General features: G+C 37.1%; 1 protein-coding gene across 3 annotated transcripts in view; it reads left to right on the plus strand.

Moving 5' to 3' along the window:
* Positions 1–13,744, plus strand: part of DLG2 (discs large MAGUK scaffold protein 2) — a 2,046,181-nt gene that overhangs the window by 1,504,773 nt on the left and 527,664 nt on the right. For all 3 annotated transcript variants that reach the window (XM_029208176.1, XM_029208177.1, XM_029208181.1), the window contains one exon: positions 4,826–4,962. In XM_029208176.1, the coding sequence (XP_029064009.1) occupies positions 4,826–4,962 (137 nt within the window). The remainder of the gene's footprint in view (positions 1–4,825; positions 4,963–13,744) is intronic.

The following is a 13,744-nucleotide window of genomic DNA, read 5'->3' on the forward strand; positions in this document are numbered from 1 at the left end:
GGGGAAAGGGTGAACTGGGATCGTTCCTCGTGTTCTTTTTCACAGGAGAAGGAAAAGATTTTGCATGGGAAAAGGTTAAGTTAAAGGCTTTAAACAACGTTCAGACATTCCTTTCCCTACGCCTGCACCTCCTGTGTTAACATGAGGATATACAATCTGGGGATATGCAGGAAATACGGAAAGAAGAACCCAGCTTTATGCACTAGGTGTAATCCTGAAATTGTTTGCACATCAGGTTTGTCAAACAGATCAGTTTTTAATTGTTTGGGGAATTAGGTGTTTAAATTTCACTTGCTTTTTTCCTTTGCCAGAGTACTGAAATATCCACAGATTTTACTTCCTTTTGTGATTTTAATACTTATATTGTTCTGTGTCAGCTTTGTTTATTACTGACACATGTATAGGCAGGTTTAGTATTATTCTGAATAGCCAAACTTTCCACAGTCGATAGTGTTAGGGTCACGATTTTAGGATGAGACCTACCAACTCTTGTCACTGAGTTTATTTTATAATTGATTAGTCAATTTCTTTATCATGGACACATCTTTTCAGTATTGTAACCAGTTCTCTAAATTGGTCACTTACCAAAAATCAGTGTTCCTTACTCAAATCGTTATAATACTCATTGTATTTGTCTTGTTAGGGGCCGCTCTGGCTTATCTTGCTGTAAATACAGGTTTTGAGTGTTTGCTAGGCATTTTTGTCTCAATTTCCAGCACAGGGGAGCTGGGATTTTATGAGCACTGTATGATCTAAGTCAGGGCAGCTGACTCTTTAGTTACTTAGTCTGATGTATTGGTTTTAAAGATGCGTTCTCGGGCTTCCCTGGTGGCGCAGTGGTTGAGAGTCAGGGGACACGGATTCGTGCCCTGGTCCGGGAAGATCCCACATGCCGCGGAGCGGCCGGGCCCGTGAGCCATGGCCACTGAGCCTGCGCGTCCAGAGCCTGTGCTCCGCAACGGGAGAGGCCACTACAGTGAGAGGCCCACATACTGCAAAAAAAAATAAAAAATAAAAAAATAAAATCCCTGTCATCTGGAGTTTATATTTTCACCAAGGAGATAGGCAATAAAAAATTAAATAAAATACATAGATAATTTATATCGTATATCACAAGGTAATAAGTGCTAAGGGACACTGAAAATAGAGCAGGATAAGGAAGTGGGATGGATTGTTAGGGGACAGTATTAAATAGGGAGGTCAGGGTCAGGCTCCCAGAGAAATTGAAATTTTAACAACAGCCTGAAGGCAGGGTGTTCCAGGCAGCAGAAACAGCTAGAGCAAATGCCCTAAAGTGGGAGTGTGTCTGGCATGTTCTAGAAACATCAAGGCAGTAAGTGTGTCTAGAGTGGATTGAAGAAAGGAAGTATGAGCAAATGAGGGTAGAGAATGATCCTATAATGTAGACAGACTACCCCTGCTTTCACAGAGCATGTGCAAGGAAACCAGTACCTCCAAACTGATCATTTGGATTTGGTCTTATGGCTTGGTGGACCTAGACCACATTTGTCTTCATAGAGCAGCCCTCCAAAAAGCAATGACATCATCTGGATTTAGAGCATTGCTTCAGCCAGGTTCAGCCACAGTCACTCATATGAACTCATGGATCATTATTTCTGTACTGTTTCTGGTCAATCCATTTCTTTACATTTATGTTGGCTACAGTTGATAGCAGCTGTTATGCAATTCATGGTATGTACTCAGGAGATTCTTGTTGAATGAGTGGATATATGAGTGAGTGAATGAATGAATAAATGAATGAATGGATGGATGGATGGATGGATAGATAGGACCAGATTCGATTTTATAACACAGATGGATACTTCCACCTGTAAATAACCTTGTATTCTGGATGTAGACATAAGCTATACGTTTACCTATCATGTTGAATTGAATATCTGGAATATGGTTGAATGTTGACCAAATATTGATTATTTTTAAATGTATCCATGTTCCACCAAAGTAAGAGAAATTAAGGAAAATGTTTAGTTCTGTACCTTTAGAGCAGTTCTCTGGCTCTTACTAAAAATACTTTAGCTTAAGCAGAGTCACCAGTTAAGACGTGCTTAAGCCTAATCTTAGCAGAAAAAACGTTGTTTCCTTTTTAGCTGATATATTTATGTCTACAGTATCCACAGTGATTTCATTGTCTTGGTAAAATCTTCAACTTCAAATCTCAACTACATAGTTACTCGCTTTGTTGGACTTAACCTTGTTTATAGTGGTAATTTGTTTCCTTAGCTCTTCTGTAACTCAGACCAGCTGTAGCATTTACTGTTGGCATAGTAGATGTAAATCAGAGTCCCTGAATTTTCTTTAACCTTTTGTCCAAAGTTCGGAATGACTTCTGTACTATTGTAAATGCAGTAGATTGATCCTAGCATGTGGCTATGAAACTTTTGTAAATATGTTTTTTAAGCTTTTCTATAATCATATATAAATATGAAGTAACAGTTTTAGAAAACATGAGCTGATATGTATTTTTAATTTCATAGGAAAAGCCAGTTGGGGACATTTTATCTACCTTGGTCATCTTTCACTTGGTAAACAAATTCTTTAAATATGAGGGAAACAAATATGTTTATAGATCTATGCAATGTCAAAGCATCAATAAAGAATAATTACCCACTCTAGTAGGAAATTAAATAACACTTATTTTAATTGCCCTATCAATTTAAATCCATTTTCCATTTATTGTTAACAACTAATTTAACAAAAAAATCATTTCATTTCAGGTATCATTCCAGAGGTGTTACTTTATAATTTACCATGCCATTATTTTTCCATTAACTAATCACTTATGCTATCTTAAGAGCAGCACATAGCCGTACTCAATATTTATTCAATACAAGGATAGTGAAATGGAGTATTTTTAAAGTGTTTTTCATTGTTGTATAAAGTGCCAAAAATTTTTATGATTGTCTTATCATAAAAGAAGTGTGTGGTTTTTTAAAACTAGGCAACTAGGGGTGTGTGGGGGGGGTTTTAATTTCTTAAGCAAGTTACAGAAATGTTCTGTCTTTAGTTACAAATGTCTTTGACTTATATCTATCTTTCTGAGTAATTTGCATTTTAATTATTATCATTTCAAAATGCAATGAAAATATATGCTATAAGTATTGTACCGAATGTGTATTCAATTATATTCTGAGAAAGATTTTTTTTGTTCTTATACTTTTAAAAAGTCTATCAGTCATTCTTTTAAAATGGCCTCATAATGATTTTTAATAACTCTATTCTTATTATCATTCCATAGTTTAATATAAATAAAAGTTTATGACAATATGTATAGACCCTGAGGATGTTATGCTAAGTGAAATAAGTCAGACCGAGAAAGGCAAATACTGTATAATTTCACTTATATGTGGAAATCTAAAAAACAAAACAAAAGAACAAACATAAAATGGAAACAGAGTGATAAATACAGAGAACAAGTAAGTGGTTGCCAGAGGAGAGACGGGTGGAGAGGAGAGAAGATACAGGTGAGGAAGATTAAGAAATACAAACTTCCAGTTACAAAATAAATGAGTCAGTGGTTGTGAAATGTGCAATGTGGGGAATATAGTCAATAACCATGTAATATTTTTGTACGGTGACATATTGTAACTAGACTTATCATGGTGAATATTTCGAAATGTGTAGAAATATCTAATCACTATGTTGTGTAATAGGAACTAACATAGTATTATAGGGCAATTATACTTCAAAAACAAACTCAGTCACAGAAAAAAGAGATCAAATCTGTGATTACCAAGAGGTGGGGGAAGAGGAGAGGGGGAGTTAGATGAAGGCAGTCAAAAGGTACAAACTTCCACTTAAAAGGTAAATAATATGAGGGATGTAACATACAACATGAGAAATGTAATTAACACTGCTGTATGTTATACATGAAAGTTAAGAGAGTAAATCCTAAGAGTTCTCATCACAAGGAAAAATTTTTTCTATTTCTTTAATTCTGTATCTATATGACATGACGGATGTTCACTAAACTTACTGTGATAATCATTTCATGATGTATATAAGTCAAGTCATCATGCTGTACACCTTAAACTTATACAGTACTGCGTGTCAATTATATCTCAATAAAACTGAAAGAAAAAAATTATAAGCCATAGCATAGTAAAATTCTTCTCTCAAGATGGAAAATTTCCAAAAGACAAAATTTTTTTTTAAAAAAGGAAATTTTCCATGTTTAAAATGATTACATATTTCGTGGTTTGTTACAAACATAATGCAGTCAAAGTATATAATCTATTTCTTTATTCTTTAGACTGTGTGCAGGGATGATTCGTTTGTGTTCATTCTTTATTAACTATAAGTTAATAACAGGAAGTGCCAGGAAGTGTGAAAATATGACAAGGTACCCAGAGAAGGAAACATGAAGGGCAAGCATCGAGCTTCTTTTCCTTATCTTCTCCCTTAAATTATTACACCGATATCCAATGTATCTTCCTCATGGCTCTTATCTCAGAATTTGTGGAATGTTCGAATTGCTGTACTTTTCATTCTAAAATGTCAGAAATATCTAGGTCTCTACCCAAATGACTGGCAGGACTTCTGTTCTCTATGCTAGAGCAACAACAGCAGCAATGAAGTTAAGCCCATAGACTAAACGTGGGCAGGATTGCACTTGTGTTTTGCCTCATTAGCATTGATCAACAAGCTTTCAAATGTTTAAAGGACACAGTTGATTGAAGTAGAATTTATTGTTATTTATTACTGTTGTAATAAATTGAGGATTAATTTTTTTCGACTGTTGAAATGTGACTTATAGCACTTTCTTAAACAAATACAAGGCTTTTCTTTTTCTGTTTCTTTTCCGTAGGTTTAGGCTTCAGTATTGCAGGAGGTGTGGGGAACCAACACATTCCTGGAGACAACAGCATTTATGTAACTAAAATTATAGATGGAGGAGCTGCACAGAAAGATGGAAGGTTGCAAGTAGGAGACAGACTACTAATGGTGAGTGTGACTGAAGCAGAACTATGTGTATATTTATAAAGCTCTTGTTTCCCAGTGTATGACTGTCTTAGTCATTTCAGGCTGCCATAACAAAATACCATAGGTTAGGTGGCTTAAACAACAGAAATTTTATTTTCTCACAATTCTGGAAGCAGGGAAATTTAAGAGCAAAGTTCTGACCCGTTCAGTTTCTAGTGAGGTCTCTCTTCTTGGCTTGCAGACAACTGTCTTGCTGCTGCATCCTCACATGGCCTTTCCTCTGGGCTTGTGCTGAGGCAAAGCTCTCTCTCTCATTCTCTTTTTATAAAGCCATTAGTCCTATCAGATTAGGTCTCCACCCTTAAGTCATGTAATTAATAACCTTAATTGCCTCCTAAAGACCCTATCTCCAAATACAGTCATATTGGGAGTTAGAACTTCAACATAAGAATTTGGGGGGAGGAAGCAGTGACCTTGGGTGGAAACATAAAAGGGAGAGCAGATTTTGTGGTAAAAGATATCAACAGTACAGGTATAATTGGAGCTGATTTGTTGATATTTTAAAAACAGAAATCTAAATTTTCGCCAGTTTTCATAGGCACAGAGATTATGTGTTGTTCTTCCAGTATCATCCATCTCCTATCAGCCAGAGAGACTGCTAAATCCAGACTGGCAGAGAGATGGGCTTTGCATAGCAAAGTGAAAAACACTATCTGGTTTATTGATCTGTACATTTCTATGCCTGTGTTCTTCGGTTCAACCAGTGTAGACACAGTTCCTGACTTCCAAGAATTCATAATCTGAGTTCTGTCACGTGTGCAAATGGATCCCTTCCCCCTCTCCTTTCAGACAGGGTTTCTACTATTTTATTTGCCAGTTGCTCACATGCTTCAGGAGTCTTGGGCAACGACTGACACCAACATGCAACCACCCTTTCTGAGCCATGGAGTTATACAACAAACGAAAGCAAAATGTAGGCAATTATAAGCAGTAAAAAATTGGTGATTGCACCTAAAAACTGTTTCATCTCCATTTACTGTTTTATATTAAATCTACAGGATAATAATCAAATAGTGAAAATTAATAGAAGATAGTTGTCAAGTAAGAGAAGTATATCTAGTCGTATCTAGTCATATGTCTCCCTTTGTAAAACAGGATCTTGAATCTTTGTCACAAGGAGCCATTATCTCCAATACTTTCATGAGAAGTGTTTGGGAAGGATCAACCTATACAATTTCAACAGAATAGTAATTTCTAGGACATGTGCAAGTTTTGGGGGTTGAACCTCAAAGATCATTGTACCCATGTCCCTGGACTCTAGACAGGTTGTTTGTAGTCGCACTGGGCTAATTTCATAGTTGTCAATGATTTTTGTATTGAATTATCTGGATAAGAGCTTTATAATAATCTTGATAACTAACAATTTATTTGGCATTTACTGTGCTCCATGTATTTTTTAAATGTTTTTCTGTAATGTAGTATGTATTTCTCACAACAGCCTCTTTTATATAAGCAAAGGGAAACTGAGGTATAGAGAGAGGTTTACTAACTTGGCCATGGTCATATAGTTAACAATGGACAGAATTGGATTTCAAATGCTTGTAACCACCAAACATGGTCTTTGCATTTGTTTCCTAAAATCTGTCAGTCAGTTCTTTCCTTCCTTCCTTTAGTTATCATTCAGTCATCATTTAGTTATCATTCATTAATTCCTTTATTTAACAAGTAATATATTGAGCACCTACCATGTCCCAGGCAATAGGCACTTCTCAGGAAGGAACTCTGTCAGCAGAAAAAGTATGGTCAAACTGAATGGGCAAAAAATGTGGCATTAATGACTTCAGTCAAAGTTGCAACTAGGAGTTTTTGGCTTCTTTACTACTTGAAGTCACTACAATTTTATTTTTATTTTTTTAAACCATTTTATTGAGGTATGATTGACCTGTAAAAAGCTGTACATATTTAATATATACAACTCCATGACTTTGGGGATAAGTACATACCCATGAAACCATCACCACCATCGAGGCTATAAAGTTATCCATCACTTCCCAAAGTTTCCTCTCACTATCATTATTATTTTGTGTGTGTATGGGGTAAGAACACTTAACATAAGATCTACCTTCTTAGCAAATTTTAAGTATACAGTACAGTGTTGTTAGCTATAGGCACTAGGCTGTATAGTAGAACTACCATTTTCATTCTCAGGACATTCTGAATTTTGTTTGCTTGTTGTTTTTGCCTTTGACGTGAATGTTGGTTCTTTTTTTTTTAAAACTTAAAGCTCTTTTGTGTGTTTTTTTAATTTTAGTTATTTATTTTTGGCTGCATTGGGTGTTCGTTGCTGTGCACAGGCTTTCTCTAGTTGTGGCGAGTGGGGGGCTACTCTTCATTGCACTGAACTGGCTTTTTGTGGAGCACAGGCTCTAGGTGCGCGGGCTTCAGTAGTTGTGGCTCGTGAGCTCTAGAGAGCTGGCTCAGTAGTTGTGGCACACGGGCTTAGTTGCTCCGTGGCATGTGGGATCTTCCCAGACCAGGGCTCGAACCCATGTCCCCTACATTGGCAGGCAGACACTTGATCACTGCGCCACCAGGGAAGTCCTAAAAGTTGGTTCTTATGATGTTGTGTCTTCTGAAACAGAAAAGTGTTATTGGGATATGAGACAACTTCTCTCTAACAACTTCTCTCAAGAAGACAAACTTTATTGTTTGTGGACTTAGGAATAAAATAAACTGTGATATCCATTTTCTACATAGTGCTAAATTGAAAAATGAAGAGGACAGTTTCATTCTAAAGTAGTGCGTCATAGCGACTGATTTGACCTTTGGCTCATTGTTCTGTAAGAGTTTGGATGTAGACAACTCTTCTGGACTGCTTCTGTTATTTCTTCAACTGCTGCTATTATCATATCATGCTAGACGTCATGTGCTGATTTCTTGAAGTTCTGTTTAAATTTTTAGCGTTATATTCAAATTCTTAAAAAAAACCCTCAAAGTCTAAATAATTCTGTCAAAGGATTTTCCAGGCACCGTGCTATTTTTCCATTATCATTTTCTTGATATTCATTGTAGACAGAATGATTTCAAAAATAGCTGTGACATGATCCTTAACATAATCCTTAATCCTCCTTTGAGTTTTAAAGCATAGTTTAAAAAAAAATGAAGCTTCAACAATCATAGGTCTCTCTCCTCTTACATAAGGAAAACATAATTAGTACTTTCAAGGCAACTGCCAAGCTGAATCTGGAAATGATTCATTTTATAAAATTCTGAAAGAAAAATGAGCCTGAGGGAAAGCATAAATTAAAAATCCCAGAAGCCACCCCAAAAGATCAATTATCTTGCTTCAACCAAAAATATTTATTAATGCTCTCCTTCTGTCATTCCTTTCCACCTCCTCTTCCCTTTACTACCCTACATTCATGTCTTCTTCATCTTTCTCCTCTTCTACTCTCCTCCTCCAAAGGAAGTATGAATAATTTAGATTCTGTGATTTACCAGCTGTACCACACTCTATTTTTCTATAAATAGGTTTTTTCTAAAACAATTTGTACCACTCCCTTCACTCACTTCTTAGGAAAAATTCCTCCATATGTTATTCATTCATAGTTCTGTAAGTAAGTTGATCGAGAATAAAATTCCATTAATTTCTTTAGACTTTTGTGTATAGATCACCATAATTCAGGAAGTCTCCCAGCATCTACCCTGCAGTGAGAGCACAATCTTTTTTTTTGGTGGGGGGGTGGAGCGGGGGTGGGAGTGGGGGGGGATCTTTAGTAATAAACCTTTCAGTTTCTCAACTGAAATAACTTTAATGTTGGACACCATCTGAATCATACCATATATACTGGGTACTTTTTTTTCCCTAAATACTTCTTATATGTCAGAATTGAAAAGTATCTATCTTAGATATTATCTTATTCCAACTCTCATTTAGTACATCAGAATCCCACAGAAAAGCAACCATGTGAAATAGTCCCTCACCTCTGCTAGAACTCTCTAAGGATGGAGAACAGAATGCCTCGTCGAAGGTATCCATTAGATACTAACCATCAGTAAAAATGTTTCCCTTAAAATTATATCAAAATATACTTCCCTATTCAGCTCTCCCTTTAGTAAAGGTCTCTCCCTTTAGTAAATCTCTCTCCATTGGAAACACGATGATGAATATGAATTCCTCTTCCACATTTGTTTAAAAAGCTATGTCTTGCCAGTTCTCCAGTTCTCGGTCTTTTAAGATGTTTTACACTTTTCCTCTCACTCTTGCACTAAATTTTATCATACATCCATTTATCCTCTGAAAATAGATCACCCTTTTAACAAAACTTCTTTTGATTCTTTAGAATGTTATTCCCCAACTTAAAAGAAAAAAAAACAGGCAATATTATTGCATCTGACCTTTACATTTATTCTACTGTAAGAAAAAATTATCCTGCCTAAAACCTTTGCGATAACCCCCTTAGTGTTTCAAATAAGATGACTTTAATGTCAGACCTCTCTGATGTTTCATGGGTCACCCAGATGCATGGTGTATGTTCTCTTTATCAAAATAACAATTTTTTAAATTTCCCCTGCTACTGGCACTTATTATCATTCATTAGAATTTTGTTTGTTTTGTTTTGTTTTTTATTTTTTCAAATGACAGTGACATCTGATTTTAATGGATTGTACCAGTAGCTTAGTGTTGCAATCTCAGACTGAATAGATTCTCTCTTGGCCTTGAACTTCATGGAACAGATGGTCAGAGGTTAGCAGTATTGATAATTTTCTAATTCTTTCATATATTTTTACACACTCATTTTTATTAAGCCCTACCATGGTGATACATAGAGCCACATATATCACAGAAATGTGATCTTCTTCATCTTTTTTCTACACAATACCAGAAACTTTGAATCTAGGGTCATCTAATTGTCTTCTCTAAAGGGACAACATGAACTTTTAATTGGCAAAGGCCCTGTCGCATTGTGATTTAAAGTTTATAATCTTAGTCTCTTTTTTCCATAACCTTTGCTTGATGTTTGAAGAAAAAATTGTCAGTGAGAGACCTTTTACATCTTTTGCAGAAAATAAGTCTGTATGTTTTCTTTGCTTAAAGGGAAGCTGAAGACAAGAGGAAAGGTAAATGAGGCATTGAAATAATATGGAAAGACAATGGACTCAGAGATAGGATATCTGGATTCAAGTCCCAGGCAGCCAGCATTAACTCTACCTAACTGACCTTGGGCAAGTCATGTTCATCTTTGGTCTTTTGTTATGTCCTCAATACCATGACAGCATTGCCTTAGATCAGTGTTTCCCAAGTGTGTTTTAAAATATTAGTCTCATGTCTGTGTCACATGAAAAGAATCTACAGTCAAATTGAAATTCTACAACCTGCATCTCACCTCTTTTGTAGATTCTCAACAAACTTTAGCGTATATAAGGGTCTATGAAGTCCTTCAGTCAGGGAACTAATTTAACTTTGGTACCCTAACTTTCAAATATATTTTACTGTGGAACTTTTTTTCTTAAGTAATGCTTATGAAATACCTAGAACTAGTGTTCACTGGAGTCACTCTGGGATATGCTATGTGTGAGCATCTCCTATTTTTATTCCAAAATGTGCATCCTATGGTAAGGACATTAAATAGATTTGGGGAAGATGAGTAGAAACAAGATAATTGCCTGAATGAGTATTAGTTGTGAGGACCCACTATCACCTTGTTTCATCCAAATATCAATAAGAAAATCACCTTGAAGACCATGCAAATATGTAGGAGTTATCTGAATAATGAAGAGGATTTTAAAACACTTTCATTGTTTAGGCCAACCTTAAATAAGAACCAAAAGCTATAACTGTCCCTGCACATGGCTCTTTCCTACCACCAACACACTGCTTCCTCCTTAAGAAGATCTTTCACTGACAGCACCTCCTCACTCCAACACTTGAGAGATGGATAGGGCAGTCATTACTGCTATTCTTATTTTCCGGAAGAGAAAGTTAGAACTCAAAGATGCAAACACTTTTCCAATATTACATAACTAATAAATTGTGAGATTGGATTCAGACCTAGATATCAGTTTTCTAAAGCCACATTCCTTTCAGCTGTTTACTCAACCCCCCTGGTTCTCGATCTTGGTTACACATTTGAATCTCATAGTAAGTTCTTGAACGCTATGAATGCCCAGGCCTCAATCAACCCTGAATAATCAAATCAGAATCTCTGGAGTAGGAGCCATGCCTTGTTTTCATTTTTTTTTTAAGTTTTCCAAACAATTCTAATGTGTAGCCAGGTTAAGAACCATAATTCTACCTTAACCTAATCACATCCTACCCCACTCTGCTGCCGCTCCATTGCTTCTCCTGAGGGTGACTTCTGAGGTAATGCTCATTCCATCAAGCTGGTATAGCATCATTTAGCAATTTCCAGTCATGGGCTAAAAGGCATTAGAAATAGTTAACCCTTCAGACTCTGTCTCCAGTAGTTAGATTACCTTCTGAAACACCAGGGGGAAAAATTTTGGATAATTATTTCTTGAACTCCCTTTTAATTTGTCTCAAATACAATAAAATTACAATATAATGCAAATGCAATGATATATTTTATTTAAGGGTTTAAGGGCTTTATTTATAAAGGGATTTTATATAAAGGGTTAAAGCCTTCCATTATATTGTTTATTTCTTTTGCTTGTATTCAGTTTAATACCCCTGTTTATAGAACTTACTCTATAGTCATCATATATCAGTACATAGTATAAAGCGGTGGTTTTAAAATTCTTTAACAGCACACCCCATCAGTAAAACACAAAAAGTTGTCTTTAATATATGTATATTTCTCTATTTTAGATTGCATTCATATATTGTTATGGTAATATATACATTTTATTTTAAACCATACACAAGAAATAGAAAGATCAAGATCGATGTGATAAATATTAATAGAAGTTCAAACATTTCTTCCTGTACCCAGCTTATTGCCCTGGGGTTCCTATCATACGGTCTATTTGGTGACCACTGCTATAGAGGAAGCAGGAGTCAATCAAGACATCAGTGGCACTTGCTCTCTCTCTCTCTCTCTCTATGCAATGAAAGGTGAAGAAATGCATTAATGGGACTTCCCTGATGGCACAATGGTTAAGAATCCACCTGCCAATGCAGGGGATATGGGTTCCATCCCTGGTCCTTGAAGGTCCCACATGCCGCGGAGCAACTAAGCCCGTGCACCACAACTACTGAGCCTGCCCTCTAGAGCCCGCAAGCCACAGCTACTGAGCCCGTGTGCCACAACTACTGAAGCCCACTCACCTAGAGTCCATGCTCTGCAACCAAGAGAAGCCACCGCAATGAGAAGCCCATGCACCGCAAGGAAGAGTAGCCCCTGCTCGCCGCAACTAGAGAAAGCCCATGCGCAGCAACAAAGACCCAACGCAGCCAAAGATAAATTAATAAATTAATTCATTTCAAAAAGTAAATGCTACATAAATAGTTTTTTAAAAAAGAAATGCATTAATGATTAATGGAGGAGGAAGAAATTTGCACTGTTGGAGCTCTGATTATGTCCCTTATAAGCTGATGTGAGCCAGTGTTCACATTTTGTACCAGCCTTTCATTCTTCTACCCCATGCCTGACACAGAGTGAGTGTCCAGTAAATGTGTATTGTTGGTTGAATGACCTTCATTCCTTACCCTTTCCTCTCTGACTCAACACAACTGTAAAATAGAAGCTCAACACAAATGCCTCATTCTTCGTATAACATAGGGAATTTTGGTTGCTTTTCCTTTGATATGCCACATTGTTTTGCTTTTTTTTGTTTTTTGCGGTACGCGGGCCTCTCACTGTTGCGGCCTCTCCCGTTGCGGAGCACAGGCTCCGGACACGCAGGCTCAGCGGCCATGGCTCACGGGCCCAGCCGCTCCGCGGCACGTGGGATCTTCCCGGACCAGGGCACGAACCCGCATCCCCTGCACCGGCAGGCGGACTCCCAACCACTGCGCCACCAGGGAAGCCCCCACATTGTTTTTTTTAACTTATTTAGTGGATTGTTTCAACATTTATTAAGTGCCTACTGTTTACCCTGTGTCAGCTGGGGGAATACAAAGATGAAAACATCTAATCATTGCCCTTGAGAAGGTCAGCCTTTGAGATGGAAGGAGGCACTGCAGGAGTAAGTGTTGTACGAGATCAGTTTCACAGGAAGAACCCTGAACAGGAAGAAACTATTTCCACCATTAGGATCAGCAAAAGCACTATGTCTGATTTTGATGTTTGATCGTTATTCGTACACTGCTGTATGTTATACAGTGTCTTTTCAGGTTCATAGTATCATTTCTTTCTCATAAACACAAGTAAATCAACAAATAAATCAATATTATCCCCATTTTACATATAAGAAAATTAAAACTCAATAAATATGTTAACTGGCCAAAATTCATAAAACTAGAAATTGATAGCAGATCTGAGTCTACTTTCAAAATTACTCTCATTGTATACCAGGTGGCCTTCATTTCTAAAAAACACCTAGGTTTAAAATATGGCTATTGGGCTTCCCTGGTGGCGCAGTGGTGGAGAGTCCGCCTGCTGATGCAGGGGACGCAGGTTCATGCCCCAGTCTGGGAAGATCCCACATGCCGCGGAGCAGCTGGGCCTGTGAGCCATGGCCGCTGAGCCTGCGCGTCAGGAGCCTGTGCTCCGCAACGGGAGAGGCCACAACAGTGAGAGGCCCGCGTACCACAAAAAAAGAATATATATATATAAAATATGGCTATTAGTTCTCATAAATTTAAGTGAAGTCACTGGGCATGAGAAATCAACTTCCTTCT

The sequence above is a fragment of the Monodon monoceros genome, unplaced genomic scaffold, assembly GCF_005190385.1.
Source record: "Monodon monoceros isolate NGI ecotype Baffin Bay Population unplaced genomic scaffold, NGI_Narwhal_1 Super_Scaffold_7, whole genome shotgun sequence".
Taxonomy (NCBI): domain Eukaryota; kingdom Metazoa; phylum Chordata; class Mammalia; order Artiodactyla; family Monodontidae; genus Monodon; species Monodon monoceros.